A 26,903-nucleotide genomic window follows, 5' to 3' on the forward strand; every position below is an offset into this window, starting at 1 on the left:
CAGTTTATACTAAGCAGGATTCCATAGCTAAGGTGTGTCAGTAAAAATTGGCATGAAATCAGGTCTTATTTTCTGACCTTCAGTTGCATGATTATGGGATAATCCAGACAATAATCAAGCTATTCACCTGTCCTATTAATTTTTATCACAGACTCAATCAAGCCTGATCCCACCATACTGTCGCAGAGGAAGGTTTATATTCAATTGAGAAAGGGCAAAAAAGTACAGTTGGTAGTTGGAGGATATGCCTACCTGCTCCCCTGGACAACTATGGTTCTTCGCTGCCCGACCCGCCACTTCCGTAAGGGCCACATCCGATGGTTGAAGGAAGGGAAGCCCCTGGTCAGCCTCCCGCACCTATCTACAACATCAATAGGATATGTGAAGATTCAGCAGGTCCGCCCATCTGATGCTGGGATATACACATGTGTGGCAGGCCAGGCACGGGAACATTTTGTCCTACAGATCATTGGCAGCAAGCAGAAGTTGCTTGTGCCAGAAGTAGCAGAGTCATGGTTGCTCACAGGTGGACAACAGAAGATTCGGCAGCCAGATGTGGCCTCAACAGGAGAGAGATTTCAAGAGCGTCCCATCTCTGCCAACCAGTATGACAACATTGTTGAGCGTTTGCTTGAACTCAAAGGCTCTGTCCAAGAAGATGTTGTTGATAAGCCACATTCCAGTGAAAAGAACAAGTCGACTCCAGAAGATGAGAGAACAAGCTCAGAGCATCCTGTCCCAGTCGTCCTAATTGCTGATACCCACAGGCTAGATGAGATCATGCACAATCTCTCTGAAGGCCTCGGAGGACCACGAGGGGAGCAACTCATCACTCAGTTGCTCAGTGAGCTCACTATGACACAAGATGAAACCAATGAGTCTACTCTTCACCCTCCGGAAAGTGCGGAATCTTCTACACAAGGGCCCCCTCTTTATAAACCCAACATCAAAGCACACACAACCAGGCCAAGAAGCCCGGTGATAATCCAACGGCCCAGAAAGGTTGGAGTAGTGACATCATCTGAAATCATAGTTCATGTGGGAATGCCGATTTTGCTCCAAAAAACAGTTGCCAGTTTGGAAATGAGATGCGAGTCATTGGGGAACCCCGAACCATCTGTAACATGGACAAAGAACGGAAAAGAGTTACACTACAACAGCAGGTAAGAACTACCCCCTAATGTGACAAAGGGCATTGACAAAACTGCAGATTCTATTTTCCAAATGTAGCTGATTATGAATGAAGAGTCATAAATTTAGGGGTTATATTTTTGTCTTTGTGTTGGCAGAATAGGCCTATTGCCCACCGGCTCACTGACTATCCAGTCTCCAAGCAAGGTGGACGAGGGTCTGTACACCTGCACTGCCAGGAACCGTCTTGGATCAACATCCCTCTCGTCTTTGCTGCATATTACAGGTAAGTTACACAGACACAAAACCCTGTTGTAAATATATTTGAATAAACTATTCTTACCAGGTAATGGTTAGTTTGAGTGGTTCCATGAAATACATTTGTATGAACAATAATGCTCAGAGATGTTCAGAATTATATACAAGAAAGCTAGAACTTTGCAATAGAGTTAAAAACGTGTGATATAGCAGATAATGAAAACATCACTGTGACTATTGAAGTGTTTTTGTAGCTACACAAACAATGGAGTCAGTATTAACCTCATGTCAAGTTGAGTTTGCCCTAATATAGTTTAATGTAGTCCAGTTTGTGGTAACTTGTGTTGTTCTTCTGTGGTTCAGGCTTAGAGGTTCTGGGAAAGCATTATTTTCAACTGAGAAACACACACAGTCATAACCGCAGATACAGATATAAGTCAGCTTTTACATTCAGGACCTCAGTGGCTCGTCTGACTGAGTCAGTGATGGGGAATGTCCAGAGCCTGCTACAGCTCAGGTCACCTCCGAGCCGTGCTGTCCTTCCTCTCCTCAGAACATGATCTTTTGCAACCTTTTTGCATTCCCATCAAAGTACCGCCACTGTGGGTTTCTTGATGCGCCAGCACTTTTCCTCCCCATATGACAACAATTAGAGGTTCCAGGCAATGTTTCATAGAAGATTAAATGAGTACACGCCATTCACCTAATCTAAATGGAAAGATAAAAAGGCTTAAAAATGCTGCGAAATAGCCAAACTGCACTGTCTTATGTTTAATTCAAACTCATTTATAGGTAAGGTCTAATGGCTCAACTTTTAAAAGCGTATGTATCTTGGAAAAAATAAATAAATAAAAATAAATAAATATAAATATAAATATAAAGCTTATATATAAAATTCACTTTCAAGTTCTTGGAAAGTGCAGGCTCATTTCTGAACAAGAATAGGCGACTTTCCATTTCCAAAGATACAAATCAAAGAACCATGACTCTCTGGATGATGTCAAAGACAGAGTTTGGAGATGTAGAAATGACAGTAACTGGCGGCTGATTTAAAGGACTCATTAAGGCACATTTCTGACTGTGGGACCTTTCTTATGTAATGCATCTTTAACTCAGTATTTCCATTTTCACTTATCTGCAATAGCCACAATAAGACATCTATTGAGTTGATGTTTTCCTTAAGATCCTTCTAAACCTTCTAAAATGCTATGAACAGCAATGCACAGTAATTTTTTAGTAAGATTGTCTCTCCTCTACCAGTATTCAAAACTGTATACATTTGGTTTACTGAATTTTCAGGTGGCAAAGGAAGAAACTGTGTCCAAGGTAACAGTAAGGGTGTGAGTGGCCCTCATTGCCCTGAGAGGACAAACAGCAGCCAGTCAGCTGAGCTGTGCCATGGACAAGACTGCCCCTTCAGGTAGCTTGCTGCTACTACATGTTTGTGCTGTTGGAAACTTTGAATATTGAGTTTGTCAAGTCACTTTAATATTCAGATACTCATCTCTGAGATGTTTTAATCATTATCTTTGGACCAAATAAAAAACTGAACCTTTCTGATGAGTTATTATTAACTTTTAGGTGGCGAGCGGATCCTTGGGCACCATGCTCAGGCACTTGTGGAGGTGGATCTCAGACCAGGATTGTCCGCTGCATGAAGGGTCCTGAGGGCAGGTCAAGAGAAGTAGAGAGCCAACACTGCCTTGGCACAGGGAGGAGACCCTCTGACACCAGGCTATGCAACCTTCTGCCCTGTGCTAGATGGGCCTCTACACACTGGGGGGCGGTGAGTCCACTTAGAACAGACATGCAAGTGTGGCTGTACTGTACCAAGGCTGATGACAATATGCAATCCTTCCTAATTTATTGCTGTGGTTAGTAAAGTGAACTTTTTTCTGTGTTAACCTCCTGTTCTGTCTTTCTCAAGCGTATTATGAGAATTTCCTATTCACGTAAATAATGTTTAATTTTACAATTAAAGTATAATTTTTGCAAAAAAGAAGAATCCATCAGTGATGCTGAGTGTAATCAAAAGTGAAAGAGGGACAGTAAAATACTTTTTCAGCCTGGATTTAATTGACTTATTCAGAGGAGAAACTATAAAAGTAGCTACTGATAAGAAAATATTTTTGTATTAAAAGCTTGACTATGTTGTTAATATGATGAAATCTCTATTTTAGTGTCATGGTCAATGTGTGGGTCCCAGTTTGGCTGCACAGCACCGCCATGTTTACTGCCAAGACACAAACGGCACCAAAGTCCCCTACAGGATGTGCAGTGGACTCCAAAGGTAAATATCGAACTCAGAATATGAATTAATGCTGTTCACTGTTGAAATTGAATTATAATATGGTCATGCAATTAAAAATACAGTAATACTATATTCATTGAAAAAGCTGCATGTATTTTTATTTCAAGGCCCAGCTCCCTGAAGAACTGCTCTACAGAGGCCTGTGCCCTTCATTGGCGTGTAGGGCCTTGGACACAGTGTACTGCCACCTGTGGACGACACGGTTTCCAGTCACGCCAGGTGACCTGCGCACACCGCCAAACTGGCAAGGCCATGCGTGAACATCACTGCATGTGGAGGCCACGCCCGCCAAGCTGGCAGCGATGCAATATTCTGTCCTGTGGCAGAGGTGAGATAAAGACAAAATCTTTTTGTGCAGTGTCATTCAGTGACATCATAGAGTACATGATGGCATGACATATTGGTCCTAAATACATAATTTATTGTATATGTATTTAGTTTATACAATTCCTTGTGGAATCCCAGAACAAAACAGGGGAAGGGAAGTATGTTTGTGGTACTCAACAAACAGTGTCATAAAAACTCCACCACTGATGTCCCTGAAAAAATAGTCCCTTTGAAAGTTATTTACATTGAAGTCTGTGGTTTAAAACCTTGATATCAGGTGTCATGTTTCAATGCTTTGAAAAGCATGTATCTCCAAACCTTGGCACATATAACCAAAACATGGCTGAATAACACTCAGGCCAAATGAGAAAGTACGTGTTTTGTGATTCGGTGAACTGATCCTTTAACCCAGGAGATTAAATAGGATTTATGAACTTGTGTGTTGAGTGTTTGAGGAAAATCTACTCTATCTTGGGAAGTAGTGGTCAGGCTTTAAGTGAATTCATGTAAGTTAACTGCATCCTCTGTGTATTCTAGCAGCAGACTGCCGAGACAGCACAAGGTACTGTGAGAAGGTTCGTCAGCTGGAGCTCTGCCCGCTGCCTCAGTTTAAGAGCCGCTGCTGTCACTCCTGCCGGAACACTTGAGACGGGGATGTGAGACGAGGGCCACGGACAACCTGTATAGGTCAGGGAAGGTGTTCAGAATGCCAACAGAGACTTAAACCCCTTTACCCCGCCCTAACACCCACAACTGTCTTCAGTGAACAGTCTTGGATGGGGATACTTGAGTGTGGAGGAATGTTTGCACGGTCATACCTCATGTGGTTGTGATCTACTTTCCTCTAAGATGCTATGGGTGGTTTGAATTTAAAAGTATTGTTTCGGAGAGAAGTGACATATCACTAAATGAAGGCTTCGGTTTTACTTCTTTTCTTAAAATCTGAAGTTCATTTCAATAGCTTTCTTAACTTATACAAAAGTGACTGATACATTTCTGTTATGAGTAAACTTGTGCTGAGCGCATGGTTTCATATCTTAGGAGGAACTCCTTAAGAGGCATTACGTCAGCAACTAACAATCCACACAAATGGTTTAGTTTTAGGGTTTTCCTTAAAACAAAAAACCCTTCCATATTCTACGATAGCAGCATTATTCCACATCAAAAGTAGGGCGTTAGACTGCTTATTATCATGCAATGTAACAGACAATACACAAAATAGGTCATCATATCCAGGAGATTTGAGTTTTTGATAACCACTGGATACTTGTGTGATTTTATTGCAATTATCTCCAAAACAGTGTTGTTAAACAGTGTAGATACTAAAAGAGCTTTTATTAATGTGGTGTGGGTAAACTGAAATACAGTATAATGCTGCATATAAAGGGGAAATAGCTAACATGACTGAAACCCTAATATTTGATAAATGGTATACATTTGGAAAAACCAGCCACCTGGAAAATAGATCATGAACTGTGCTACCATTTTGTTGACCGCAATGATTGGTCAAATCATTAAAAGAGGAGAGAAATTAGGGCAGGAGATGTTTTGACTGCATTTTTGGCAGAATAGAAAGTAGGACAAGATGATTTCAGTTGCATGGGTTGCACTAATGGAGGTGTATGACTGAAGCAAATAACGTTTTTTGGGAAAAAAGACACTTGTTTTGCACTCTGAACTCATCCAAGTCTTTGTTAAAAACATGGCTTGTAGAGTTTTTTTAATCTAGTTTTGTTGTTAAAGTTACATTGTATTTTATTTTGTGATTTTTGTCAAACGTTTTGTCAAAATGTCCCTTTAACCACTTTTGTGACATTACAGTGCGTAATGAATTTTGATTCATTCTGTCCACCAAATCCTATTTTTGCTTTAGTGTGAAATTTCAGAAAGAATCTTACTGAGATTTGAAAACCATTTTTATGTAAATATTTTGCCTTACAGCATTTGGTGTTCGCTGTAATAATCCTCTCTTGCAGCTTTAGTAAAAATGACCTTTGTTGTCATTTGTAGTTGTGGGTCAAAACATTTGGGAAGTTTTTAAAAACATTATTTATGTACAGCACAGCGCCACATAGGCAGGGTTTGCACTTTTGACATTATGTGCTAAGTTCCATAACGCTTAGAAGACGTCTTCGAGTGCAACACATACTTTAACAGCAGACTACTTGGCCTTTCATTGAGGTGTGATTATTTGATTTTATGAGAGAAAAAACATTAACATATTGTGTATGCTCTTAAGTTATGTAGATATTTGTTTTGTCTTCAAACTATTTATTTTCATGTGTGTTCTTGTGCATAGTTTTGTAAATAATTACTGGGGTGGGTTTTAAGTATTAATTTCCCTACAACTGATGGTATTTGATGTGCATGCAATGGGGACCCTCTGCTGGTGACTAGATGAGTTGCTCTCTGCTCATACCTGGTTAATCATGAAATAAAAGCAAACACATTCCTTTTATAATATCCGTTTGTTGTGATTCTTTTTTTCAATAAAAATCAGACTGCATTATTTGGTCAAATGTGTTCATTTAATAAAGTGGTTGTACAGGAGAACTGCTGGATTTTCATTTTCATTTTGGAGTTTACTAGGGTACTTTGGCAGAAGTATAAAATGTGCACATCATTGCAAAGGGAAGTTCTACTACAAACCTGAAAAACCCCCTATTCAGCTTTGTTATATTGCCATCACACAACTCTGTCCAGATGAAATGTCTGCATAAATCTTGTAAAAGGGAAATACACTTCCTCTTTCTATATTTATAACATGCGGTTTGCACTGTACTTCTTAGCTCTGCAGGATACATTTAAATTACAGGAAGTCACTTTAACAACAGCAAGTTTAACTGCCACTATGAGCAGATCATCACTGGACTGATTCGTGCTGGGGCATCTCTCAGAGGAGTTATGGTTGAAAAGGGTAATTGTACTTCTTCTTTGACAGAAATTAGGGTCTTGCGAGTTTCCCTTGTAGATGAACTGGAAGGACGGATTGACTCTCTGCTAGAGAGCCTAGTAAGCCAAGAAGTATTCTCTCGTGATGACCGCGAAGAAGTGCTGTGTCAGTTGGGGCCTCGGGCAAGAGTAAGAAAAGTGCTCGATATCCTGGAGTGTAAAGGTGAGGAAGCAGCCAAGACTTTCCTCTCCATTAGCACTCGTCACCAGCAAGAAGCACACCAGACAGACTCCAAAGAAAGCAGCAGAGATCAGCATCAGTCAATAGGTATGCAATTCTAACCACAGAGATGCCATTGATATATTCAAGATTATCTTTGGAATGACAATTATGTTATGATTGAAACCCAAATAACATTGCACTGTTGCTGTGCTGAATGAGCAATGCTAAGTGTTCTGTATTGTACTGTAAAATTGTGTTGTACTTAGATTATAAGCATTAAGGTTGTGACGTCCCTCTCTTCCCCTTGTCTTTGGACTTTAGTCTTGGACTGAATTTGTAATAAATATTATTTTAGATACATAATTAGTTATGTGTGATTCCCATTTCAGTGGTGGACTTTGAGCTGGTTTGTAAATAGGTAAAGTAAGAAGTGTACCAGACTTATTTTATTTATTTATTTACTTTCCAGATTACAACAAAGTCAAACAAAAGCATAAAGATGTCCTTAGGCGCAGGAGTGAGAGCATGCTCTTCTACAACACTCGACATGGAGAGAAAATTCTTTTTTCTGAACATTATGTCAACCTCCTGTTGGTCGACGGCCACCAGGGCTTAGAGATGAAACGACACGAGGTGCTCTCCTTTGGACAAAAGCGACTATCTTTACAGCAGAATTTGGCGGTGCATAAGAAAATCACACCAGCAGAACTCTTCTCAAGTGCAAACCGTCCTGTCAGGAAGATTCTGGTGACGGGGGTAGCTGGCATTGGAAAGACCATCCTGGTGCAGAAGATGTTGCTTGATTTTGGGGGAAATAAAGATAATCTTGCATTTGACTTTATCATCCACATGTCCTTCAGAGACCTGAATCTGATCGACAAACCCACAAACTTCCGGGAGTTGGTCTTGCGGAAAAACAGGCACCTGGCTAAAGAAATAGATAACATCTTGGCGAATGACGACAAGTTGTTGATCATCATGGATGGCTTCGATGAGTTCAGACACCACAGGAGCTGCGATGTGGACGTATTTGTGACTGAGCCAGACGAAGATGCTGAGATAGTACAGCTGTTTGGAAGTCTGATGCAAGGTGAGCTGTTACCCAACGCCTCTGTCATGCTCACCAGTAGACCTGCAGCTATTAACCACATCCCAGTGGGCTGTATCGACCGCTTTGTGCTCATCACTGGTTTCTCCATGGCTGAAGTTCAAGACTTCTTCTCACGTTATTTCAAAGACAGTGACCTTGCTGACCAAATGTTTGCGGTGGTAACGGCAAATGAACTAATGCTGACACTGTGTTACATACCTGCATTTTGCTATATTGTGTGTTGCATCCTAAAAGAAAGCACAGATCTCTATGGAGAAAGCCCAAAGACTATGACAGACATTTATGTACAATATCTGGTGGCATTGCTTCGTTCTCACACCCAAGCTAGAGCTGAAACAGTTCTTCAAGAGCAAAGAGCAGGGGCCACACAGCAGCTGTCTGACGTTGTGCTGAAGCTGGGCGAACTCGCTTTCAAAAAACTCATGGACCATCAAACACTGTTCTACAGCAGCGACCATGATGTTGCAGCACTACAGGGATGCAGCCTCGTAAGTACCTTCCTTGACAAGACGGTTGCACAGGAACCTGGCTGTACCGAAGAGGTTTATTCCTTTGGTCATCTTACCGTTCAAGAATTCTTTGCTGCAGTTTATTGTGCAGTGACAGATCATCCTTTACCTGATGCACTTCAGCACTCCGCCAGTCTTGGAGAGACGTCAAACAATGGACACTTGGATCTTTTTAACCGCTTCCTTTCAGGAATTCTTTCTGAACGCAATGCTAATCTTCTGTCCAGGCAGGTGGGGTTGAGTTGCCATAAAGAGAAAGTGGAAACCTATCGTCAGAAGATGATCAAGGAGCTTAAAATGCTCTGTGAGAATGGGGCCAATATCCTAAACCATTTACACTGCCTGTTCGAGCAACAGGACTCCTCATTAGTCATTTCCATACAACCAGAGACACTGCGAGTCAATGTAGGTGACGAAACACTCTCCCAAATGGATTACAATGCCATCAAGTACTTCCTTAACCTCACAAAGGGCAAAATATCAGAGCTGGATTTGACAGGGACAGGACTAAGCTCTGAGGCACTTAGAGATATTCAACCTCTACTGCTCAGATGTGAGCACCTATGGTGAGTTTCAGGTTAAATCTGGTTGCATTGTCTCCTATGCTGATCTTACCTATCCATCACAAATGGTCTTCATTTTTCTTCACTTCCACATTGGTAACTCCCTGCTTCTGATTCATGAAATGATTCATGTACTAAATCCACTATTTCAATTTTAAGGCTTGGAGAAAACAACCTTGATATGGACACAGTTCAGGTCATTGCTGATGTGCTGCAAGTGTCAGATAGTGTAACACAACTAGGGTAAGATGACTTTTGATAATATGCTAAAAAGGAGAATAATTTTATTATCAAAATAATACTATATAAATACTATATACACTATAATAAATACTACTTCACATAGAAAAATCACCCAAATTATATTTAATACTTTCTCTTCCTCATTTTAGACTTGGATGGTCAAACATTGGCGATGAAGAACTACTGGTTCTTTCTAGTGCCATACGAGTGAAAAAAAAGCTTGAAGAACTGTGGTAAGAAACTTGTGTCACAATACATAACATAATTTGGAGAACTGAATCCTTGATTATCACGATGGTCTGAATCACAAATAATTCAAAAAGGACGCAAGGATGTAGAAAAAAATCTATTATACTATCAACTGTTGAAAAGAAAACCTTTGTCACTGCTCCAATGAATTAACAGTTTGATAAACTACATTTCAGCTATAAATGTAAACCCCAAATAAAATATACTCCACTGTTGTGTTGTCCATAAAACTGTTTTAGATTAGTGGTAACTACAATGTTAAACACTAAAATTGAAATGGATGCAAGCACTGAAGTCCAAGGGAAAATGGCAAAAGTTTACTCTAAAATTAGCCTGTGTTAAACTAAGGAAAGGTAAAATTGCTTTTACAATACAATCTCAATAAGAAAATATTTATTAATTGAGCACCAGGTACAGATAATTATGTGGCTCTTTTCTATCTACATTTTAGTTGATATAGAAGATGGTGGTGCTTACAATCTTTTCATACTTGAGAATTTCCTGCCTGGTTGCGGTGGTTTCAAAAAATTGTTCAGTTTATGTTACCATGTGGTCCCACAGGATGGAGGGAAACCGAGTGAGCTACAGAGGTCTGATGTCTCTCAGTGACTTAACTCCAAGTCCTCTGAAAAAAGTTGTGTGAGTGGATGACTTTTTAAAATTCAAATCCATATTTCAATAATTTTGTTTTTTTTTAATCTTCTGTTTATACCCTGTTAATACAGAGCCATATGGAATGACTCGGTGGACACACAGCCAGAGTACCTTTGTGAAGTCTCTGCCCATGAAAGCATTACTGTGAACTTCACAGATGACAATATGTGGGAAGCATGGGGGGACTGGGTCTTCAAAAGGTGTGAAATCAGCAGCAATGAGAAACTGGTGACGGTACTCCATAAAGTGTGCAACATATCAGCCTGCTGCTTAGAGGCCCAGTGGGCGAAGACCTTCTACACGAAACTCTCACAGCTTGTCAGGAGCAGGATTGAGTGCTGCACTGAGGAAGACATGTGCAAGAGACTCGAAAACTTCCAAACTGTTTTAAACCTAAGATAGACTAATGTCTGCACTAGCCTTGTGTTATAAGTGATAATTAAAATGTATGTTTTGATACAGGAGATTTTGCAGGACACAAAATATTTTGTGGAAGAAGAAGACAAAAGAAAGAAATGGGTAATATTGAAGCACAGTTAATGCGGAAACAAAATATTTTGTGGAAGAAGAAGACAAAAGAAATAAAATGTTGAAGCAGTTAATGTGGAATAGTCTTCATGCTTAATGCACAGACACAATACCCAATTTATTAAAAAAGTGAAATGCTCTACAAATGTGTTCATTGTGCATTTTAAATACATTGCATTGAAGGCCAAGCTTCTCATATTCTCCCACACTCTTGCTTTGGATTAGCCCTTATCTCCATCTGGGACCATGTGAGAAACACTACAATACCCATATGATGCTCAAGTGCTTTATGACAAGAATACGCTTCAAAAGACAGATTACTTACAAGGACAATCAATGCACGTTACTTAATATGTTCTTTCTTGCAATATTTGCAAAAGCGACAGTGGCCCGTACGGGGATCGAACCCGCGACCTTGGCGTTATTAGCACCACGCTCTAACCAACTGAGCTAACCGGCCATGTTGCTCCCACAGCACAGGCACTTTTATGAAGTTGAAAACATGCGTGCTTCTGTTTATTGTTCTGACGTTTCAAGTGATCGTGTTTGGACAATATTCTGTGTATGTAATTTCTTCTTTTTGCATAAAGTCAAGGTAACTCTACAGAAATGGACCTGCAGGTCAAAAACGACTCACGGTAATGAAAACAAAATAAACGAACAAAAGAAACCTGAAGTCGTCTCAGTTAATCACATTTCTGGGAAATGGTTGATCAAAATACAAAGATGTAATAAACATAAAGCATAAACACCTTATCACATGCAAGTGGAACATCTTTAGACGTGAAACAATATGTTAAAAACATTACAGGAATTAACAATATTAGAATGTTTCAGGCTGTTTATTGAGAATGTAGGCTATATTTATTGATTGCATTTATGTTTTATTTTCATTTTAAACTTCTCCATTGTATTGTATACCTTTGTAATACATATAACTCGCTTATTATTTTTATTTCATTATTATTATTGTTATTACTTACTCTGTATACAACTTTCAACTACAAGTTAATAAAATGTTGTAATACAACGTTGTATTTAATTGATATAACTGACCGGAAGTTGTGCAAAGCGATTCCTCTAATGCTGTTTTTTTTTTTTTTTTTCACAACCCGCATTCTGCCTATTCTGCCTCTTATTTGCTCATACTTTTGTCCTTGTAACCTTCTGCCAACAGTTAGCCAATCTTATCCATGAAGGCAACGTGTAATATCCAATCAGTGGCAGAGTAGGGCGGTTCTCCTCAGAATCCGGGTGGAAGAAGAATCAGAGCTCATGAGCTATATTTCGTGGTATGACGAAATAACTCTGCGCCAACGAATCAATACCGTTTATATGAAGTTAGCCAGCTAGCTAGTGGCTGTTTTATGTAAGTTTTGTGTATGCTGTGCATATAATTGGACTGTTCCCTCACCTTCTACCGGGTAAGTTCCATGATTAGTTGTGCCAGTTCAGTGTTTAGGTACGGTTTGGCGGGTTTGCGAATGTGGTGGGCATGACTGCAGCTTTTTTAAAATACCACTACCCGCGAACTGACGACAGCTGTTTGCTAACAGTAGCAACCTGCACAGATAACTGAGTCAAGAGTTGCTAATTGCGAAGCTAATTGTCGTTTACCAACTTTTTTCATTTGTTTAATCGGCATACACTCGCGTATACTGCACATACGAAGAAGACTCTTTAAATAGTTCATTAATAACAGTTGTGAATTAAAGATATGATTCAATAATAGCCCCCCACAGTGTAACTCAGTCCACAAACCTGCTTTATAAACTTATTGAAAAGACTCGTCCCTTTTCAAGATAAAGACTGACGCTACAAAGACCAGTAATATAAATATAAATAGTTCATAGGCTTAATAACCGTGCTATCTTTAATGTTTCCTTTTTTTGTGCTTGTTACCGGTCTGTGTTGCAGTCTCAATCACAGGATGATCGATACAGAGAGGGGAGGTGGCGATGCTGGTGCTGCAGAGACCAGCAGTAAGAACAAGGACACAGAAAAGAAGAAGAGGTCTCGTGTCAAACAGCTGCTGGGTGATGTGAAGAGGCAGGTGGAGTTTTGGTTTGGAGACGTCAACCTTCACAAGGACCGCTTTCTGAAAAAGCTCATCGATGAGTCAGACGATGGATGTAAGCCCTGTCAATAATAACTCAGATTCACCACTTCAGTCATGTCTGTCATTGAGTCTTTAAAGGATATGTTTGGATATATTGAAGTCTGTCTTAGTACAGTACTCACATGTCCTCATTGCTGAAATGATTCCCCCCTTTATGCCCTCAGTTTACTGCCATATGAACTGAAAAATGATTGCAGTAGCAACTATTTCAGTGTATGTATGACACTCCAGTGTTAGAGATGAGCTGATATACCTCTGTGAAACATGCTGACCAATCAATATTACCAAACGTTTCAAATAACCTCATCATCATGATTATCGTTGTTTTTAGAGGACAAGGTGAACAGATGAACAGCCTGTATTTATAGATTTATATTGTGTAGCCACAAGGAAGGAGCTTTCTTCAGAGAAGCAGTTTGTGCAGCTGGCCTGTATATTATGTTATGTGTATGCTTATTAATTTCACTGCCCTTTTTAAAAGTGAATTTAACTGGATACACCCAGTAGATAATACTAACTACAAAGTAATCTTTCCCAGATATCAATCAGTTTCATCAATTTAAATGAATGAAATTTAATAATATGAATGTGTGTGTACAATCTAGGAGACACTGAGCTGCAGTTGAACTCATTTACAGTCAAGTGTCTTAAACTTTGAACAACCTTAGAGTTTTAACAGTTTTTGATGTTATTTAATACCCTGACCACAATCATGCTGTAAAGTCATTTAACTGCATTTTAGCTCCAATAGTATGATTTGAGAAACAATCACACCAGCAGTGATAATACAGTTTGCCATGAAATTTTTGCCTACAATAATAGCAGCAGTTTGATTTGATAACGGTGCATACCAAGTGAGTATTAAGACAGAAGCTGAACATGCTCTTTTATGCAAGTGTTGACATGGAGTCACTGGATTTTGTCTGTAACAATGGACTAATTGTGTTTTTAATTTGTTTTAGATGTTGATATATCTGTGTTGGCAAGCTTCAATCGAATGAAGAGCCTGACAACTGACACCAAGTTGATTGCCAGGGCGCTGAAAAACTCAACTGTGGTTGAGGTACTTTAATGACAATTTTATAGTGAATATCTTTTTTAAATGATTCTGATGAAACACATCTCAGCTGTCATATTTTTATTGTGTTTGCATGAGTTGGAAGGTTTATAGATGAATCCAGACTGAGATAACCAATAACACAAATGTCTCCTGTTTGTTTGTGTTTCAGGTTAATCTAGAGGGAAATAAAGTAAGGCGTCAGCTTCCGATTGGAGACATACCAGATGATGTCGACAGCCGCACAGTCTATGTGGTAAAAAGATTTATGTTCTTATCTTAATGTTATTTCCACGAGAATGAAATAAAATGAGACAATAATTTGATCTGGGCTGTAACTGAATGAAACTTGACACTGGACCCCTTATTGTGGGGAGACTCACACACTCTTTTGCTGGTTATTTGGTCAAATGTTGTTTTCCTATGAGGAAAAACAGTCCTAGATTACAAAATATTAAATATCTTCTTCTTCTTTTTTTAAAATAAGGAACTTTTGCCCAAAGATGTGACGCACAGCTGGATAGAGAGAGTGTTCACAAAATGCGGAAATGTGGTTTATGTCAGCATCCCAAGATACAAGTCCTCCCGCGACTCCAAGGGGTTTGCCTTTGTTGAGTTTGAGACTGTGGAACAAGCACAGAAAGCCATAGAGGTGACAGTAATATTTGATAATTCATGTCAGTCCAGTTTTTGTTTTTGGCATGAAGGAAACTGATTGGAAAGTTTTATTTTTGAAACAGATGCTGAACAATCCGCCTGAAGATGCTCCCAGGAAGCCAGGCATTTTCCCCAAGACAAGAAGCAGGAAGCCCATTCCTCTGTCCGCATCAGGTACGCCTGATCGGTTTCTACCTACAAACCAATCCCTGACTCATTAGACACTTGATAATATCATGAAAGGCTATTGGTGTTATTTATTTCTTCTTCACATTCACATACTCCAGGTGAGGATGAGGAGAAGAAAAAGCGGAAGAAGAAGAAAAAGAAAGACGGTGCCATAGTCCAGACTCCTGCAGAAGAAGCCAAAGAGCAGGAGATGGAGGCAGAGCCGTCTGAGCAAAAGAGGAAGCGGTCAGTAGCGGACGACATGGAAGAAGAATTGGGCAGCAGTCAGAAGACACCAGGGAAACTATCGGAGAAAAAAAGACGGAGGTCGCAGACAGCAGAGGGAACAGAAAGCGAATTACCATCTAAGATGAGAAAGACTAGCGAAAGTGAAACTGGAGACAAGGAGAGAGATGTTGCAAAGACTGATGGTATGTGCCATTTCCAATTACAGTTTCACATCATCATTACACTCTAAATATACTCGATGCATGACATGTTTATTAACTGCATCATTTCCCCTAAGTAGATCCACCCACTGAAGGCAATAAAGAGAGAGGTGTTGATGACGGCAAAGAAAACAGAGATGACTCAACAGTTAAAGCAAAGAGGAAGAGAAAAAAGAAACACAAGGAGAAACTGAAAATCGGAGAGGAAGTTATCCCACTCCGGGTCTTACCCAAGTAAGATCATATATCCCCTTTCTCTTGAATGAATGAATGAATCCGGGACAACCCCCAACAGTGCTAAAAATCTTTCTTCCTTTTTTTTTTCTTCCCTCATTCAGGAAAGAGTGGCTTGAATTGAAGGAGGAGTATATGACGTTACAAAAGCGCAGCATGGGGTCCCTAAAGAAGTGCATTAGTAAGATTGACCACAAGGAGCACAAGAGTTTAATGGAGATGGACAATGAGCCTCATGATGGTAACAGTGAGTTGAGACAGAATATTACTATAATTGAGATTACCACCATAAGCAGGGGAGATTTGTATACACCATATGTTCAGACACATTAAGTTGCATTTCAGTTATTTTAATGTGTGAAGTGAACCTATTATAATATAACCAGAGCATTTGAGTGGTTAAGTGTCACGCACAGGCGACATTAGGAGAGCCTAAATTATCCGATAGTCCTGACAGCATGCCATCACAGCAAAAATATCAAATGGGGTTTTGTAAAGAATTTCCCACAACATCTGGTGCCTTACAAAGTGATGAGTAGATCATATGTAAAGGATTGGTATCTAGTTTATTTTTAACAAAAGGAGTGTCAAAAATGGATTATTATGTCTAATGCAATAATGTTGATTTCTGTGTCTCTCTTCTTATAGATGAGAAGAGTGAAACGACTAAACTGGGCCCTCAGTTTACCAGCGGTGTCATTATGAAGATTACAGACAATAAGCCGCTGCCAGGGAGGAAGTTGATCAAAGTACAGTATACCTCATGCACTCATCAACTTTTAACACCTTTCACCTTTATCTGTAACTGCTCATCAAGTCATCACTTAACAAGATGTTTTTTGCAATTATTTAACTTTTTGTTCAGTTGTTTACAATCTCCAATCTACAGTAGTGTGTACATGTTTATTTTTGAATCCGTTTCCATGACACCAAACAAGGAGTTGAGCTAATATGCACATCTCTATGATCCTATTGTGGTTATTTCAAAACAAAATGGTTAATTATGTTTTATAACAGAAAAGTTTGGATGAGAAAATGCATCTGCTGTGTCATTCATTTAATAAGCAGCAGTGGACAGTACTGCCTGTGTCATACTGATTTGCTTCATTCAAATAATAACTTCCTGTTTTAGCAAGGTATATTCACCAAGCCTGTCCCTCATTCAGCCTAAAACTCATAACAAAGGAGAAGCATCTGCACAAAACAATATCTCTTATTCTTCAGGTTAATGTCAGATGTTTATTTACTGACACATGGATCTATTTTCATTTGGGTTTGTGTGTGTTGTTTTTTCTTTCTGTAGGATGCCCTGTCCAAAGTATCACCCGTAGCATATGTTGACATCCTAGAGGGAGATGCTGAGGGTCACATACGTTTTAACACCCCTGAAGAAGCTAAAGCTGTCAGTGATGCGAGAGCAGAGCTCCAGAGCGAGCACAGCTGGAAACTTGAGATTCTCTCAGGTGTGAATTTCTTTTTCCTTATTTTACAGTATAATTCTATTTTATGTGTATTACTCTCTGCATAGCTCACATGCATACGTACTAGTCTAGTCGACACGAGGAGAGAGTGTGGGATGACAGAGCTGCTGCTGTGGTTTTCATAATTGATGATAGTGAAAATAATTTATTGGTATGGTGCCCATTATCCTGTCTCAAGTTCTGTGTTTTTGAAAAGGTTGAATACTTATAACAGAGCAAACTGTCTGTTCAAAGGTGACCATGAGCAAAGGTACTGGCAGAAGATCCTGGTGGACCGTCAAGTCAAGCTGAATCGTCCAAGGGAGAAGAAGCGAGGCACAGAGAAGGTGAGGTCACCCTTTTAAACGTTTAAACATAAACATACATATAGCTCACATTCATGTGACTGTGCACAACAATAAATGGATGATCAGTTATTTGAATATTTAAACAAGGGTTTACAGGAGGTTGTATGAGTGCTCACAGAACTTGTGAGAAATAAAAATAACACTGTGATACAGACTGCAGATACTCTGTTTCATATGGTAATATTAAAAAACGTACACTCAAAACAATTACATTTGTGATTATAATCTATGATGCATATTTTCAAAGCAGCTTAAATTCATTTTAGGATATGGAATACCTGGAATACGGCCATTTCACTTGCTGTCGCTTCAGTGTCTCCCGTCCGTTTATCTGCTATCACATCTGATTTTTCTATTTCTTGTCACATTTCAGCTCATATCCAAAGCAGAAAAAATCATCATTGCCCGGGCCAAGGAAGCTCATAAGCACATTCGTTTCCAGGATGACTGAAAGCTACCCAAACTTGTTTTTGATGACCACACATTTAATTAACTTTGTTTAGTCTTTACGTAATGTGATAAGAAGGGGACAGTTTGTGTAAATGTGTACTAAGCTTGGAGAGAACTGAATGGAAACTTGTTCAAATGCAAAATGTCCCCTTATTTTTTATTTTTTTTTCGTTTGTTTGCACTGGAGCCCCAGAGATAATGTGGTTTGCTGCTATGCATCGGGGGACATTTAAGCAACATTTTAAAATTGAACGCCTTTTTAAAAAACAAAAAGATTCTGTACATGATGTAAATATGATTCATTTCAAAGTTCTCCCAGTCAAAACATGGACAAGGCATTTCTTTTTGAAGATGCCTTTTTCGGTTTTTTAAAAATAAAATGTCATGATTGTATGTTTACAATGTTGATTGCTTATTTAAAACAAAGTGCTTTCTTATCAAGTTTGTGGTGAAGGAAAACAGTAACTCTACAGTTACTTTCAGTGAAAACCTGTTTCCCAAAGTGCATATGATTTGCCTGCAGTTTTCTAGATTACATAATGCTCAAAATGTGATATGCTGAGTAGTAGCAGTGACATGCTTAGTAGTACAAAAATAGCTGCCATTACATAATCTCAATGCATTCTGGTGGCTTTTATTGTTATGAAGGTAGAAGCTACCTGAGGTAATGTGGCAGCCTGGTGTCTAGGAGGTTTTAGGTTCTACTAGACATCATGCAGCTGATTACTTGGTGTGGAGCTTGTTCCTCACACATGCTCTCGTCAGACCAAGTCACTCCTTTGTCCACACCGGAGGCCCAGTACACCCTGGATTCTTCATCGCCCCTCGAGATGCATTCATAACCAGCTACTGCTCCATTCTCAGCAGGACATTGAGGCTTCTCGGTGGCGTTGCAGTTGAGACTACAGGCTCTAGTCTGCTCCAGTTTGGGATTTGTATGGCGGATCTCGGCAGGTGGGGCAGATTTAGGCGCAGCAACGGTGGTTTTCTTGGGGCAGTTACGTTGAGTGGGGAAGCATTGTGGCATGTCCCAAACTTTGTAATCCTCCTTCTGGGTAGTCGTTCCCTGAAAAGGCTCCTTGCTTTTCTCACAGGTCTGTGTAACTGGCAGGATCGGCTTGGCGCACTGACACTTGTGTGCCAAGTAGTCTGCGTGCGTTGTGGAGAGGAATCCATTTTGATTTGCTGGTGGAGTTAACTCTTTGGCCTTGCCTTGGGTGTAGAAGTTGGTTCCGACTCCAAGGGACCATTTCTTGAATTGCTGAAAGAGTTCACTGGCTTCGTCAAAAGGGTCTGGGTTTGTTTCCACAGCCTGCTTTTTCCTGAAGGATGTTGCAGGCTGTAAGGGCAGACTTTTGTTGGTTTGGTAAGCAGGCTTGTATGTCTTCATCCTGGGCTGCACTGGATGGGTGATGTAATCAGATCTGTAGCTGGTCATGCTCTCAATAGGGAGTGGTTCTTGTACCTGTGGGGCGAGTGCTGCAACACATTTTTTCGGGCAGCAATCTTTCTTAAAAGCATCTTTTGGGACAATCAACCCTTGGTTGACTTTCAAATTGTCTCGTGCCTTATACGGCTGCCGCTTGTCTGATGACCACACTTGGAAATCATCTGAAAAGGAGAATTTTAAATCAGTATTTGTACATTTGTGTAATATTTCTACAATGTGACTGTGAGACACCACAGGTCTTCGAGGTCCTTACTTTTGTACACTGACATGTAGTCCTCCCCGATGGATTCATTTTGGTTTGCCACACAGCATCCAGGTTCATGTGGGGCGCTGTTGTATCTTTTGCGGTTTTTGGGTGGCACAGGTGGCTGTGGGACCTGGATTTTCTGTGGATTTTTGATCCATTTCTGGGCCACAAAGTAGGACCTAAAAGACATGCTTATGCTTTAGAATTGTTTACATATAGGTTTTCAAAACTAACACATCAAGCAAATCTCAGGAATTATATTGTGATTAGGAGTAATTTGATTTAAGGTATATTTTTTTAATCTACATGTATCCAGTGATAATAAAACAACAGAGCTTACCTAACGTAATTGGTCATATCAACACCAGTCCCCTTCAGTGGATGGTAAGGGTTGATCTTAGTTGAGGTGGTGATGATAGCCTTGTGGCAGGTGGGTGGAAGGAACCTCTCCTGGTACTCTGTGGCCATGGAGGCCCGAGTCTGTGATCTCTGCCCAGGCTGCCTCCTGGACAAGAAGTTTATTTGTAAGGGACTTTCAACATCAAGTAAATTTAAAGTGCTTTACATGACACAACAATATCAAATTTGATGAAGCTGACTCATTGACTGAGAAAAGAATTCCTGAACCATCTGCCTTAGTTTCTACCTTTCCATAAATCAAATCAAGTAGGATATATAGTAATACTTATACCTACATATTTAAATTTAGAACTGAGTTTGATAACCTAAAGTTCTCTCAGCATACATTTCTGTAGACACATCACAACAGTCAATTCCACTGAAAATCATGTTGAAATTTGAAAAAATACAACAAAATGCAAGCTAGTCTCTAACTCATATTGAGTGTTTTGGTCGAGGAAAGCCCATTAATAACACTTTCCCTTTGCACAAAACATTAAGAAATAGATGGCCTTACCTCACAGACGATGCTGGTTGGTTGCTGCCATGCAGGGTGTTCTGCTGCTTCATGGTTTTAGGCTGCATGGCTCGTCAGGCGGGGCGCACTGTGCACTTTTCGGGCGTCCTGTGGCTCAGGAGGTAGATGCCGCCTGCTCTGTGACTCTTCTCTGCTGCAGGCCGCCTACAGCATATGAATTATTGACCGGAGGAACATGGGATGTGTGTTGAACGAGTGTAGCAGGCAGCGGCCGAGAGGATTCTAAAAATAAACACTCGTGGATTGTGCGGGCCTGGTTGTCAAGGCGAGGACGCTGCTGGTGATGATGCGCTGTGTGGCCGCGGTGAGGAGGATTCCACAGCCCTCCTGTGCTCATACAAAAAGTGGGGAAGCAACTTTTGAAAAGGACACCCAGTAGTCCAACAGTCCTCTGCTGTGTGCATGTTATCAAACCAAACGATATTTTACTGCTCAGCCCATTTCAGATTATGTCACTAGTATTACAGTTTTTTTTTTTTTTTTAATGCTGAATATGCGAGGTGCAATTGGGTCGCAGGACTCCATCTGTCACTTTGTAGCAAGTCCAAAAAAAGAAAAAAAAAGGAGAGAGAGAGAGAGGGAGCGTCCACAAGCCTGCATATTATGACCTTGCAACTACTCCAAGCTAAAGTAAAGAGGATGATTTTTGCTACGCACAAGCACAGATGTTAAATTATATATGATTTAATCCATCAGGTCAAGAGTACGGCTTTTTTTTAACCACTAGATGGCGTCCAAAGCTTTATAGAGAGGGATATGCAGTAAATCTTTACAGTCTTTTCAGTGACTTCTACGTCTTAAGACATTTTTAATGGACAGCAGACGACTGTTTTAACAAAATTTAATTAGCAGTTTCAGATTTGAATATAATCTGAGCAAAATTATCTATTTTAGCTATAAATTACACTTTTAAAGGCCTTCTGATAGAGATCCACTGCTGTAAGTTATTGTTGCTTTTAGACTCAAATTTCCGATTTTAGAGCTAATATTCAATATTACTGGGTTAAAATATTTCAGTAGTCGTAAAATGTAATATTTAGTGATTCTTGTAGATTTCTTTTGGTTGGGAATTATTGTGTCAATGTCTCTATATGTCAAGAAATAGGAGCCTTCTGATTTTCAATTCCATGAGAACTCTGGTATGTTAGCCCTTTAAATAAGTTAATGACTTATTTAATTCGTTTTAATAAAAGCACAAATGAAGAATATAGTTAGCAAAATATGAAAAAGTAATTTAATGAAAGTATATCAGTATTGGCTTAATATGCTGGCTAAATTGATCTAACCTTGATGAATACTACATAAAATGCACTGTAATAACTGAAATGGGTCACATTCACATAGTTCATATGGTCCCATTGAAAAGAAGCTGCCCGTCTGTAGTTAATACATAACAAAGGTCCTGCACACCCACACAGATGATTTAAATCATTCTGGCTGATTACTTAAGCTCAGGTTGGGTGAATCAATCATGGAGATAACATTGTGTCCTCCTCTACAAATAACAATCATAAAGGATACATTTGTCCCGCCCTAACAGGTGCAGAGCTAACAGGAGACTGAAGGAGATGTCAATCAAGCAGTCTGTAGCACCTACACAGTCCTGAGAAAAAGCTTAATCGGGTACAGTAATTGAAACCACCTGTGTAGGTTTAATATTGGCGTGCAGGGTCTTGGATTTCCACTTAATATGAAGCATTGTGGGTATAACTTTTGCTCTCCAAGCCTGCAGTCTGAATTTATTATGCTTATATAAATGTATGTGCTTTAATGATTCTGTGCAATTCAAGTAACACATTAGTTCTTGCTGGATGTGCTTTGTGAACACATTCCTCCACTGGATGTCGCATTTGACAATATAAAATCACCTGGCGCCAAATTTCATTGAAAGATCATAACTACTCATTTCATATTTTAGTATGGCCTTGACTCAACTGAGGGGGCAGATCTGAACTTGACGTTTAGATGGTACAGCTGCTAAAAGCTCTTTTATAAATCTGATTATTGTAAAAATATATATATATAGTTAATTCATTATTTGGAAAGAATAATAAAGAGAGAATGTGTCCCTGATGAACCACATCGATGACTCAGACTCTTGTGCAATTGTGGCTGTGCACTTCAGCTCCTTCATTCTCTCTGAGTGATCCGAGTGAAGATTTACTTTCCCCGAGGAGCATTAAAATGCAAAAAGGTTGGAAAGGGGAACGTCAGGATAAGAAGCCAGGAGTCGTAGGAGGTTTATGGATATTTGATATGCAAGTCCCTTGCAGATTAAGAATTTCTGTTTTAAAAATCACTCAAAATGCGTTTTGGCATCTCGGAAACGGGTGAACTGTGTAGAGAGATGAATGTGATTCTATACTGATGTTTATTAAATGTAGCTTGAAACCACCTGCACACCAGCATCATAACGCAGCCTTCAGCATTAATGCATTGTTGTGCTGATGGCTATGTGAACCAGATGGTGGTGCAAAAGCCTTGTAAATATAACTGCACCATTCAGTCGAACTGTTCAATTATGAATGTGGATTACAGTTGATGCAAAGTGCAAGAATGTTTGGAACACTTCTTCACTTCTGCATTTTCAGTCTTTTGTTTTATACAGGAGTCCTGCTGGCACCTCTTAGAAATGACCCTCTCCAACAGGAAAATCTCACCCTCATCTTCAGTGTTTGCCACTATCATGTAATATGCAACCCAACTAAGACTTATGTGCATTGTTTAACACTACGTAATCCTATCAACCAATATGCGAGATGGAAGATGAATAACAGCTTATTCAGAGAATCAAACAAAACCAAGGTACAGAGCGACCCACAGGCGTTGGGCGCTGCAGGGTTTAGTGCCTCTTTCCTCTGCACATGAGGTCTATTTAACACAATGAATTCATAATGAGACGTGCTCTTTTTATAATATTTGTTAGGTTCAGTGTATGCCTTCATCTACCAAACTCTTCCAAAAAGAGCGTTTCAGATGTTCATGCGCTTTTACGCAGCACCTTTGCCCAAAAGAAGGCTTCTAAAAAAAACAACTCTTCTGATTTATTAATCTTACATGTGTTTGTTGTCTTGCAGTGAGTGCCCTTATATTGAACTATAACTTCACAAAATGCAACTGCAAGAGCTTCTTAACACATAATTCCATAATTAGAGATCTCTCAGGAATTCACTTTATGTAAACTAATTGCCAATGTAGTTTGGTGTAAGTGAGCAAAGGAATGGGTCGATAAATTATGTAAATCAGTCAGGACAGATAGGAGGCGTGTTGTTGTCGTAATGAGGGGGAGCATGCCTGCACCGTGGAAAAGCTGTGAGTGGTAATGCTGCCTCCACTATATGCGCACTGTTTCTATTTCCCCAGTCTCTCTTTCCACTTTATTGCGCATAATAGCAATTTCCTCTGCTGTAGACTACTGTGCAAGGCTCGGTGCAACAAGTTTGCAGGAGCCCCCCAACGCACCGTCACACAGGTTGACTCGCTTTGGCTGGAGCGGAGAGGGCTTCACTTAACTATCTGTCACCGTCGCAGGCACACGCACTCACACTGTGCCATAAATTCGTGACTCCGCGCCAGATGCAGTTTGCTCCCAACAGCGCGTAGTTGTAGTTAAATGGAGATCGCGAAGGCAAGAGGAGCATCTAAGTGCGTGGAAAAAATGGAGAAAGAAGTGGCGCCCCAGAAGCGACAATATTGTCGCACTACAGTGCTGAACATAATCTCGTCATTATGCTCAGTGGCGTCCATCGCCTTTTGCATTCTCCTGAGCATCAACACAACTGATATTAAGAACCGGGTTGTGGATTTGGAGAGTGGGAACGGCGAGCACACCTTCATCCGTACCCCTGGCTACTCCGTGGATGATTTTAATTCATTGATTCAACAAAGAGTGAATGAGCTGCTGTCTCAGGTAAGAACTTGCTCTCATTGAGTTAAATTATTACACAGACTCTATAACCCATAAAGTGACACTATTGCAGTTATGCAGAAATTCCAGGAGATACTTATATTTTACTTAACGCATCATGTGCAAATGAATGAAAACTGTATTCTTTTAATATTTCAGCGCTCCTATGAAAATTTGGTCAAGATTCGGACTGCCCGACAAGCATCACCTGAATGCAGCTGTCCTCCAGGTAAATCAAACTACTTTTCATTCAATCCTGTGTTTGCGATTGTGTGTGTGTGTGTGTGTGTGTGTGTGTGTGTGTGTGTGTGTGTGATTTGAAGCCTATTTGAATTTGAGTTGTGTTGATGTCATATTGAATGGGGGCACTCTGGACAGGTTGTTAGTTAATTTCATTGAAACCAATAACACATGACAGTTTGCCTGAATAGTGTTGATAGTTTGCTATGAAGGATGCAGACAGCTGACTGGCTATTAGGCCCAACAGAAAGAAAGGTATTTAACAGTGGCCTATACATAGAGGTGCTGAGTGGTTGTTTGACTTGTGATGTTGCCTGCTCACTTGTCCACTTGAGGGGAAAAAGAGCCACATGAAATTCACATTTCCCACCAGTAGATGGAAACATTTATTCCTTCAGCGTGGGTCAGCATTCTGATCATTTTGGGATGGAGTCGAGGTTGGGTTTGTACATCGGTGTCGGGGATGTAAGAGGGAATGCTGCAGAATCAGAGCTGTAACATCACTCCCACCCCCCTACAATTTTTTAAGTTTTATGCATCATTCTCCACTGTCCATCACTGTCAGGTTTCATCAAGAGAAACACTTTAATGCTGCTCCTGAATGTGATTGACAGCTCCACTTTGAATGTGGTAAAAAAAGAAGTACATTTTAACCTTGCAGGTGTTTTCTGACAACATGGATTTACAATTGGCACAGAAGCTAAAGTAAAAATTCAAGGGGTCTATAGAGATACAGCTCTTTTATCTCACATTTTCTTCATACCAGTGTTGGTCAAAAGGATGAAATATAATCGCTATTTCATGACAAGCATGTGTTTCCAATTCTGATTTTAAATATTTCAGTTAACTGAAGGTATAAATGTCCCTTAATCGGTTGAGAAAATCCTCTTTCTTCATAAGCCTAAAAAAACATTTAAAACCCACTGGATTATCTGGAAGATGCATTACAAAGCTGAAAACAAAGATGTTTTTTTTTTAGCTTTTGAAAATATGGTTTTCATAAGACAGCAGTGATTCGTAATTCATTTGGGTATTTCTTTTGTATCCTACCACACTTGATATTTGAATTGTTTGCTCCTAGCCTTGTACACTTTTATCCAGATATATAAAATATTGTTATGAGTTCCTCAAATATTGTCTTTACAAGGCCACTGACAATCATCCATTTTGAGAATAGGAAAGTCTTACAAAACAGGATCCTCAGCTCCTTTCAATTTGGATATAAGGAGTCCTTGAAATCAGCATGAATTGTCCTCTGTTGTAAATTACATGTCACCGCACCCGACAGGCCCATCTTCAACTGTTCTTGAGGAGCCACATGTGAACCTAATTCTTGTTTCTGACAAACTGCTGTCTGTGTAACTGCGTTGCTGAGCCAGTTGCTTAGACTGTGTGCTGCAGGAAACATGGAGACATGTTTTCACAACTTTTTAAAGTTTGATGAAGAGGGGTCTGCCTACATCATCCTCTCACTCAACTCCAGATGGCAATCAGATACAGTGTGAACATACTGTAGGTGACCTCTGAGGAAAAGGTCATAGCTGTGACATAGCACAGAGCACTTTTTGGTCGGATCTTTCGATGAATTATCCAGGTGTCAGCAGTGCAAGCATCCGCACTGCAGGGTTTAACCCTGAGTCCTTGAGCTTGATGCTGAATCCCAGTTGAAGCTGAGGAACAGTTTTGTTGTTCAGCCTGACCTGTGGCCTCTCTGATGAAGGACTATACATATATCGCAATCAGACGTAGGTGAAAGAAGAAATGCGAATGATTAAAGTGATAATCTGCCTTTTAAAAATGACCCTAATTCTGTAGTTTTCACAAGTGGTTTATCAATTGCCAATGACTCATTTGCTGGGCAAGAATGCCTGAATTAATGAGCTAGAAGTACTGGAAGTATTAACCATAATGAGACTCGCACAATCATGCTGCTCTCTGTTCTAAATCCCTATCATATGTCTGCTATTTATTTTCTCCCACCACATTTCTGTTCAGGGCAGAAATAAAACAATGAAAACATTTCACATCAAATGAAGCACCACAACGCTAAAACCAAGGCGGCACCAAGCTTTGAAACAGGCAACAAGTCAGGCTCTCAAATTTGATTACATTTTTTCATGTCCAGTACTTATTCCACAGTTTTTGAATCATGACCACAAAT

General features: G+C 39.9%; 5 protein-coding genes and 1 non-coding gene across 8 annotated transcripts in view; 4 read left to right on the forward strand and 2 right to left on the reverse strand.

Annotated features, from left to right (window-relative positions):
- Positions 1-6,423, forward strand: part of LOC128384274 (ADAMTS-like protein 1) — a 93,308-nt gene extending 86,885 nt beyond the window's left edge. Inside the window, exons 20-26 of one of the 2 annotated variants that reach the window (XM_053343821.1) lie at positions 152-1,163; positions 1,290-1,417; positions 2,689-2,809; positions 2,971-3,175; positions 3,570-3,679; positions 3,808-4,028; positions 4,565-6,423. In XM_053343821.1, coding sequence (XP_053199796.1) covers positions 152-1,163; positions 1,290-1,417; positions 2,689-2,809; positions 2,971-3,175; positions 3,570-3,679; positions 3,808-4,028; positions 4,565-4,674 — 1,907 coding nt within the window. In that variant the 3' untranslated portion in view covers positions 4,675-6,423. The remainder of the gene's footprint in view (positions 1-151; positions 1,164-1,289; positions 1,418-2,688; positions 2,810-2,970; positions 3,176-3,569; positions 3,680-3,807; positions 4,029-4,564) is intronic. The other variant, XM_053343822.1, reaches the window with a different exon arrangement.
- The window catches only part of rpl34 (ribosomal protein L34), a 199,708-nt gene that overhangs the window by 13,179 nt on the left and 159,626 nt on the right, over positions 1-26,903 (reverse strand). The gene's annotated exons all lie outside the window — the stretch shown is intronic.
- On the forward strand, positions 6,913-10,873 carry LOC128384276 (protein NLRC3-like). The gene is made up of 6 exons (XM_053343824.1): positions 6,913-7,247; positions 7,612-9,328; positions 9,485-9,568; positions 9,718-9,801; positions 10,379-10,456; positions 10,543-10,873. Exons 1-6 carry the CDS (start codon positions 6,932-6,934, stop codon positions 10,871-10,873), a joined length of 2,610 nt encoding a protein of 869 aa, XP_053199799.1. The 5' UTR covers positions 6,913-6,931.
- On the reverse strand, positions 11,386-11,459 carry trnai-aau (transfer RNA isoleucine (anticodon AAU)). Its single transcript has one exon. It is a non-coding gene; the product is annotated as a tRNA-Ile (tRNA).
- On the forward strand, positions 12,127-18,297 carry larp7 (La ribonucleoprotein 7, transcriptional regulator). Of its 2 annotated transcripts, none has more exons than XM_053343825.1 (13): positions 12,127-12,423; positions 12,917-13,131; positions 14,081-14,181; positions 14,348-14,431; positions 14,663-14,827; positions 14,916-15,006; positions 15,120-15,431; positions 15,527-15,683; positions 15,788-15,930; positions 16,332-16,432; positions 16,987-17,146; positions 17,399-17,490; positions 17,885-18,297. In XM_053343825.1, the coding sequence occupies exons 2-13, from the start codon at positions 12,930-12,932 to the stop codon at positions 17,960-17,962; spliced, it is 1,686 nt and encodes a 561-aa protein (XP_053199800.1). In that variant the 5' UTR covers positions 12,127-12,423; positions 12,917-12,929; the 3' UTR covers positions 17,963-18,297. The 2 variants fall into 2 exon arrangements, with proteins under 2 accessions (XP_053199800.1, XP_053199801.1); XM_053343826.1 differs by having other exon boundaries at positions 15,530-15,683.
- The window catches only part of LOC128384280 (collagen alpha-1(XXV) chain), a 139,975-nt gene continuing 137,280 nt past the window's right edge, over positions 24,209-26,903 (forward strand). The window contains exons 1-2 of the mRNA XM_053343831.1: positions 24,209-24,505; positions 24,662-24,731. Coding sequence (XP_053199806.1) covers positions 24,209-24,505; positions 24,662-24,731 — 367 coding nt within the window. The remainder of the gene's footprint in view (positions 24,506-24,661; positions 24,732-26,903) is intronic.

Source organism: Scomber japonicus, chromosome 22 (assembly GCF_027409825.1).
Source record: "Scomber japonicus isolate fScoJap1 chromosome 22, fScoJap1.pri, whole genome shotgun sequence".
Taxonomy (NCBI): domain Eukaryota; kingdom Metazoa; phylum Chordata; class Actinopteri; order Scombriformes; family Scombridae; genus Scomber; species Scomber japonicus.